The 7963-nt window shown below is 48.3% G+C and overlaps 1 protein-coding gene across 1 annotated transcript in view; it reads left to right on the forward strand.

Annotated features, from left to right (window-relative positions):
- Positions 1-4103, forward strand: part of PSMD1 (proteasome 26S subunit, non-ATPase 1) — a 106575-nt gene extending 102472 nt beyond the window's left edge. Inside the window, exons 23-25 of the mRNA XM_088132672.1 lie at positions 729-875; positions 2358-2510; positions 3898-4103. Coding sequence (XP_087988798.1) covers positions 729-875; positions 2358-2504 — 294 coding nt within the window. The 3' untranslated portion in view covers positions 2505-2510; positions 3898-4103. The remainder of the gene's footprint in view (positions 1-728; positions 876-2357; positions 2511-3897) is intronic.
- Positions 4104-7963: the final 3860 nt, after the last annotated feature.

Raw genomic sequence — 7963 nt, forward strand, 5'->3', positions numbered from 1 at the left:
CCATTTCAGGACTTCCTGCCTCTCAGCTGCAGCCCTGCTTTGCACCAGCGCTCTGAGCTCCTCCTAGGTTCAGCTCCCGGCATCTGCTGTTGTCCTGGCACTTTTTCTTCCCGTTCCCCTGGAAGTTCAGAGCATTCTTCTTGGGTTGTCAAAACATGCAGAGGCAGCATACCTGAGCAGGAAAAGAACAACAGGAGAAGAGAGACAGTGACATACTCCCAGAGGTATTTCACCTAGGGGGAAACAGGCTTCCATCCAGGATCATCCAGATTCAGCAGGAGCAAAATGTACATGGAAGAACCTCTAGAAGGATGTTGGTCCAGTTGACTTCTCACTGTTACGATATTAGTGGACAGCTTTATAAATAAAAAAAACATTGTTGAGCTTGGAATGTGGCATAATTAAGATATGTGTGGGGGGTCCCTTTTAAATTGAACAGGAGGGACAATCAAGCAGGTGGGGCCTCCATTCCTGTCTTGCTACCAATGGCAGCTGGCACTATAATCCCAGGCATTGGGTCTGGACCCTTCAGCACCACCAGTGGGAAAGCAAAGGCTGGCCTTGGGATGTCATACCAGACCCAGGGGAAGTAGGCCAGAACCCATTCTTCAGATGGTGGCCAGTGAGATTCACAAAGTGACAGCAGAGCCACATGATCGGGCCTAACCCAGACCTTGCAGGTTGTTCCCAGGCTTCCTGGTTGATGCTCTTCTTGCATCCCCAAATAGGATGAAGCAGAGAAGAAGGATGAGAAAGAGAAGAAGAAGGAGCCCGAACCTTCCTTCCAGATCCTTGACAATCCAGCCCGGGTGATGCCAGCCCAACTCAAGGTGCTCACCATGCCAGAGAGCTGCCGGTACCAGCCTTTTAAGCCTGTAAGTTGCGCTGGCAAGAGCTTCTGTTGATAGGCCAATTCCAGAAAAGCTTTGTAGTTTGAGCTGAATTTACGTATCTCTTGAAGCCAAAAGACTGTTTACTGCAACGTACACAGAGAATGTGGCTTCTCCCACCCCCATTTTCACCATTGATGTGAGGCCCAATCCACTACAAGACAGACTCACGTGAACAGGAGCCAGGGCAGAGGGCCCTTTGTCAGGGAGAGAGATGTAGAAAAGCAGCATTTCTTTGGTATTTTCTGGCTGCCACTTCATCTCTTTGTGGCTCAGGCAATTAAAATCTTCAGGCAGTTTCCCCCTCCCCAGGGCATATCACAAGTCAGACCTGCCTCTCAGTCTCTTGCTGTTTAGGGTACCTCAGCTGTGTCTCCCAAGGTCCTGCATTGGCAGACAGAGTCCACGGTGCCAGATCCAGCAATCTCATGGAAAGGCTGTTTCCTTTCCACTTCCTGCCACCTATAGCTGACCTTTTGGCAAGTCACAGGTCAGCATGGAAGCTTTTTAATGTATGGGTTAACTTACTTTTAAAACAGGCCAATTTTACCTTCTTTCCCCCCACCCAAAGATACTCAGTGATTTAACATGCAACCCAAATGCCAGCAATGCTGGATGCAAATGTTCCAGCTGACGTTGTCTGCCAGATGCTGTAGCAGAAACGGAAAACCCTTGAGATGGGCAGGAGCAATTGTAACGCATTTGCTCCTGTGGCTACCGATAGCACTCCTGCTTTCAATTTTGGATCGTTTTAGTTCTTTTTTAGGAATCTGGGTGAGTTTTCAACAGAGGCAGGTCTGTGGAATCTGGATTTGCAGATAGGATGCAAGAAAAAGCATGTGTGCAGGAGCTGATCTTTTTCTGTGGTTCTGAAGCAGGAATCTTTTTCTTCCTTTCATATTTTTTTTTAATTAAACAAGTTTTGAAGAAGATACGTAAACAACCATTTAATAAAGGAAGAAAAAGGAATTAAAAAATAGTATTTTTAAGCAAATAGACCAAGGATTTTAAAATGTCATGGAGATTGTAATTTTCCAGTGTATCAATGAATTAATTAGGGGTAACTGAATGTATTCTATCCTTTTAAAAAGTCTAAAAGTTGCTGATAAGCTCTGAGCTCAGCGTAAATAAGAATCATGGTCAGAAACCGTATAAGTCGCGGAGTAAGATGAAAAGCTACAGTCCATTTAACTGCTCTGGTTTAGATAGCCTGTGAAATTTAAATATGGAGTCTGTGCACAGCAAAACCCAAATTTCAGATCTGGCGGCAAAGCCTCACTAAGTTACAGTCCAGGAATGGTTTCTAGTTGGAACTGGCAGCGGGAAGCGTTCAGGGAGAACAGGACCAAGCCCTGCTGGGCCCAATCTTCATCCGTTGCGATGCAGCCGTGGCTCCTGCCAGCCACGGGACCGGCCGGCCTTCCCTCATCCAGAGGCTCCACCAACCAGGCGCTTCTGTTTCCCCAGCTTTCCATTGGGGGCATTATCGTCTTGCGAGACACCAGCGAGGACACAGAAGAACTGGTGGAGCCGGTGGCAGCTCACGGGCCAAAGATAGAGGAGGAGGAGCAGGAGCCAGAGCCCCCCGAACCTTTCGAGTACATCGACGACTAGGATGAGGTGGGTACCTGCGGTTTCCTGGCTGGATCTCTTCAAACATCCAACACAAAGACTTGACTGGGTTGGGAAATGTCCCTAGCCACAACGGAGGGGGCTATTTCAGCCGGGCCAAGAATTCAGCGGCATGAACGTTTCATTATGCATTGTCACCTTCTGGATCACAGCTGAGTTGGAAGTGCTGTAGAGGTCATCTCATCTGACCCTCTGCCCAGTGCTCTTGCAGCCTGCCCAACAAGGGCCGCCTTCTGTGTAGTTTCAGCAGGCCCCTCAGGGCTTAAATCCCAGCTAAGTGTGTTCACAGCAGCCTAGGAAGTTAGGAGGACGCAGAAGTAAAGGAGCCCCCACCCCTCTGGTCAACCCTGGATTTTGGGGGCATTGCCAAGAACTGGCACAGGGCGAAGGGAGCCATGTTTCTGCCCAGACTGGGTCTGCCACAGCTTTTCCCATAAAGCTGCTGCTTAAGCAAGAGAGAGGAGGCTGCTGCAGCGCTTCCAGATGTTGAATTTGAATTTGGCTGGGCCAAAGAGAAAAGGAAGAATATGAGAGCTTGTTTGTTTGATATGGCTGCCCCATCTTATATGCATGACTCTGGTGACTAACAGTGAAAACAGAATAAAAACAACCCGAAATAGAAACAAAATAAATAATATGAAATAGCAGCTGAGAACACCCATAGCATTCAAAATAACCATGAAACAGGCCCACCCATACTATCAGGGCCCTAGGCTTGATGGCAAAATCAGGTTTTTAGTGCCTTGCAAAAGGCCAGCAGAGTCGGGGCAAGTCTGATCTCTGGGAGGACGAAGTTCCAGAAGATCCTAACTAAACAGACCAGCAGGCATGAGAAACACTGATTTTCAATCATGGAAATTGATGTCAGCCTTGCAAGGTAGACCAGACAGGCAATACAGCCATATGAGCTAATTCTACATTATTGTAAGGTTACATTAACAGACTCTTGCAAGTCTGAAAGTACATTTCTCCCCATCCCCTTTACAGACCAAGAAAGGAGGGAGGGTCCCTTCTGAGCCGCTTGGCCCACCCACATTCCTGCTGCAGGCTCAGCTGCCTCTTATCTGACCATTCCCTTGGCTGCCTCTCTTCGCCTTGTCTCCCAGGGTCATTCCCACATACCATTACAATTATTGCTATGAGCTGGCAGGCCAGTCTGAATACCGGCATGGCTTGTTTAAGGGTTCCTGCTCGGATCAGATGGACAGGCTGGCCACTAGCCCAGCTCCAAGAAGGATCAGCAGCGTCTCTGCAGCTGAGCAGGGCTGAGCCCGTGCAGACCTCTCCCTGCTCCTCAGAGGAAGCCACGTAAGCCTCGTTGGTATCTTTGCCAGAACATCACCCGGGTTCGTTTCCTTTCTCCTTTCTCCTCCAGGTGGGCAGCCCTCAGTGGGGTTTGGCACAACGTCTGGATGTCTGGAGCCCTGGGAGGAAGTTCCTGTGGGAAGCCACAGCTCAGCGCACGTCCCAACACTTCTCGGTTGGCAGTCCACGTTCGACAGACAGAGAAGAACTATGTTCTCTTTAGTGTACTCTTTCACAAGAAACCGGTTTTCAAAATAAATTAATTAAAAACCCCAAGGGCAAATCTGGTGTTTCCTTTCTCTCCGCTTGGTTCAGAGGGAAGAGCAAAGTGAACAAGATTGGCTCAGACAGGACTTTGAAGAAGCTGCACTTTGTTAGTAAATTCTGCACTTCCAGCCATGTTCTTGGCACAATTGAAAAGTTTTTGGCTAGACCTGCTGCCCGATATACTCTTAGAATCTGGAAAGCCACCTCCGTCACCCAATACCTGGGTTCATACGGGTTTTCCTCTCCACTGAACATCTAGCTCCGGTGTAGCTGCAGGCGAGAAACTCTGCCTGTCAAGAACTGATGGGCTGTTTAGGTGTTCCCAAGGAAATCACAAGCAATATGTTCCCCATGGGAGATAAATAAAATCCCACCAGGTCTTGCTTCCCCCACCAGATCTTGTCCTGCTTTGGATCTCCTCTGTTTCTACATTAGAAATGTAACTTAGTGCGATGCAGGGAGAGTCAATGGCGTAGCGTTTAGAAACAGGAATAAAAGTGTTTATTGTTCAACTTGAAAAGGTCCGCTGAAGTTCCCTTTCCTCCCTACCGAATAAAAGACATTTTCTGACGATAGAACACTCTTTAGAAATATCTTCTACCTTCTTTTATTGAAGTTACAGTTATTTACATCAGTCACTGTGCTGAAAGATACAGCTGGGTAAAAAGTCAGAGCTTTGCTTCCAAACCACCTGCTTTATAGTTGACAATTGAGAGGCCGTCGGAACTCCTTGCCTCGGGAATCTGGCTGAGAGGAGATGATCTGGTTTAAAGTTCTTTAGCTGACAGTCTCCCCATTGGGGGAGATGGGCGGCATACAGATTTAATAATAAATACATAAATAAGCAAGCAAGCAAGCTTGAAGTACATAGGTAGGATGGCACTTGAAAGCAGTCCTGATGATAGGATGAAAAAAAGGCAGGTGGCTGATTCAGACAGCTCCCATGCAAAAAAGAACTATGTGCTGTGTAGTTCAGTTACCATTACATGCCACGTAATGGCACAGCTCCCCCTTCTCTTTTCTTTGCCTTTTTTCCCAATCCAGGGAGGAGAACTGGCAGTCATGTGGCAACCAGAAGTCATGTTTTCCTCTAAGCAGAGCTGCAAACAGGTCCCCTGCAAGGAATGCTCAAGAGATAAACACGATCGAGGAATTATCCAAGGAGTGAATAAATCCTAGTTGTAGGCGGCCTGATCATTAGCGATGAAGGCTGTGTATGTAGCCGGTGTAGAACGAGCCTGATTTCTTCTTGCAGCGTAGGGCTGTGCAAAACATGTTGGACCTGAACCCCTTTGGAATTGGAAATGGCCTGCTTTTAATGCTGAACCACAGTTCAATAATTCTGAGCTTGAAATACTTCCAAAATGGTTGAAACAGCCCGTGATGGATTGAGGAGCTGGGCCTGGATGAAAGAGACCCTGTCTAGTTGAAGCAGATGCACAGAGTGGAGCTGTGAGGAACCCTGCAAAGAGAAGAGACGAGATATTTGAAGAACAGATGGCTAGCAGCAGCATCGAGGGGAGGAGGGAGCGCTTTGAAAATACTTATTTCCAGGAGCTTGTATGCCACTTTGAATCAGTGGAGTGGCCGGAGCCACAGGATGCTGCTGTTTATGGTTTGTTTGTTTGTTTGTTTTAATGTAATATTGTGTAATTTATGGTTGCTTTAACTGTCAGCTGCCTAGAGTCCCAAAAGCAGGCAGCATCTGATTAATGTAATCAACTTTATAAACAGTATTTGAAATAATACATTTCAACAGAAGCAGGGGTGCGTTAAGGAGGTGCAAGGATGCAAGATGGCAAGGGAATTAAATCCTGGGGAGGAAAACCCAGATCTTTTGGACCATCCGAGGTGGGAGGCTTGACCAACCGTGCTGGCTGAGAAACTAGCCAGCCTCATAGTCCCGGCAGAGAAACAGCTGGAGGATGGGGCCGGGGGCTGCCGGAAGAACTCTATGGCTTTGCGAAGCCTTCCAGGAAATCCCCTGGCCAGGAGGTGGGCCCGTGCTGTAGTTCTTTCAAGACTCCAGAAATGGCTTGTTTGCAAGCCGCAGGGCCTCAGGGATCTTCCAGAAAAGTCGTCTCAGCGTGCATCGTGCGCTGAGGTTTCCCTCTCTCCTCTGCGGTTCCTTCATTGCTTCTGAGCTGCAGTTTGTTTTGAAGTGAAGCTTCCAGAAGCTGGCAAAGCCTCAGTGGCCAACACTGAATCCTAATGACACAGTTGCAGAGAAAGACCCGCTCTATTTGTTGCTTCCTCTCTGGGTCTTTGCTGAACACCCAACAGGCGCTTCTGCCTGCCCCCTTTATGGCACAGGGGTAGCAATGAGATGCTTGGAGAAGCCAGTGTTGGTCCCGAAGCACCCCAAAAATGCACAGTGCTTGGCTGTCTCGTGAAAAGGGCTCTGTGGGCTTCATGTTGTGACCAGTGGACAAGAGCTGGGATGAAACCTCCCGTGCAGAGGGAGACGTGGCTCCAGTCTTAAATCAGAGAATCATAGACTTGTAGAGTTGGAAGGGATCCTGAGGGTCATCTAGTCCAACCCTCAGGATCCCTTCCAACGTGCAGGGAAACCAATGAAACCATCTCTCCAGCCTCTTGGACAAAGCCTTCAGGGATGGAAAGTTCACAGCTACCCCGCCCACCTACCCACCCCCTACTCCCACCCCCCACTCCCACCCCCCGAGCAAAGGAAATACTGGGAAGGGTTGATCCTTCTCAGGCTGTGAGGCTACGGTAATAAACTCCGGAGGAGAAAAAGCAGCGCAGGTGGGAACAAGAGCATCGTGGCCCTCTGAAAAGAGGACGCCTCGTCAGCGAAGAGCGAGGTCAGCCTTGAATGTTTCCATAAATTAAGCTTATCCTTTCTTTACTGCAGGTGGTTGCCACTTTTGTGACCCAATGAGTTCCGTATCCCAGCTGGAATTTTTTTATCACCCAAATGCTGAGGCTGTTTGCAAGGGATTTTTCCTGCCTCTTTGCCGTTGACGCGTTACTGAAAGAAGATGCTTTTCTTCTGGACAGGCTCTCGCCAAGCACTCCCCTTCCCGAGATCGGCTGCTGCGTCCCTTGCTCAGGGCAGGCCCTTCTCACCATTTGGAAGCACTGGCAGGATTTTCTTCTCTCTCTCTCTCTCTCTCTTTGTTTTTTGTTTTTCCTCTCTCCTTCCCTTTGCTAAATGTTTTTCTAACTCTTTGATTTATTATTGACAAGTTAAATTTTAGAAAAACAAAGCTGACTGTTCCCGGCACTGAGCTTTTGGCAAGACTCAGGCCTGTTTTGGATGGAGAACTGATTCTTGTTACATAAATTCTTGCAGGCAGGCAGGTGATCTCCCTTGCAAGCAGGGAAAAGTGTTTGGGGTTCAACATCAGCATTCACCTCTTCTTGCAGACCCCTGGCTCCTTTGGCACTCGCCCAAATCGATCCACCTGCCCCCCCCCCCCATCAGCGTCCTTACAGCAACTGGGACCGGCTCAGATATTGAACCAATTGCAGAGGAAATGAAATCCTCCCTTTGGCCTTTTAGATCTGAAGCCACGTTGGATCCTAGCGCTTTCTCCTTGGATGACAAGCCCCCCCCCCCCCATGTTATTTCATCAAGACTGGGGAGAATTCTATTTTCTCCCTCCTCTAATTCTTGGAAACTTGGGCATGTCTCAAGTTTTGTTGCAAAGGAAAAAGATTCCTTCCAAGTGTGCTGGGATCAAGACAATGTTCTGCTCAGATTGGGTCTCCAAAACCCAAGTTGCATCCGTCCCTATTTTAATATTTGGAACGGGGTCTAGATTGCCTGCCTCCTGGCTGCCAGGTCTCAGTTTGTGGTCTTCTTTCCTCACCCCTGTTTTTTTAATATCAGCTGGCCAGAGGAG

This window comes from Python bivittatus, unplaced genomic scaffold (assembly GCF_059951505.1).
Source record: "Python bivittatus isolate LINGU-HERP-01145 unplaced genomic scaffold, Pbiv_v1 ctg000980_np1212, whole genome shotgun sequence".
Taxonomy (NCBI): domain Eukaryota; kingdom Metazoa; phylum Chordata; class Lepidosauria; order Squamata; family Pythonidae; genus Python; species Python bivittatus.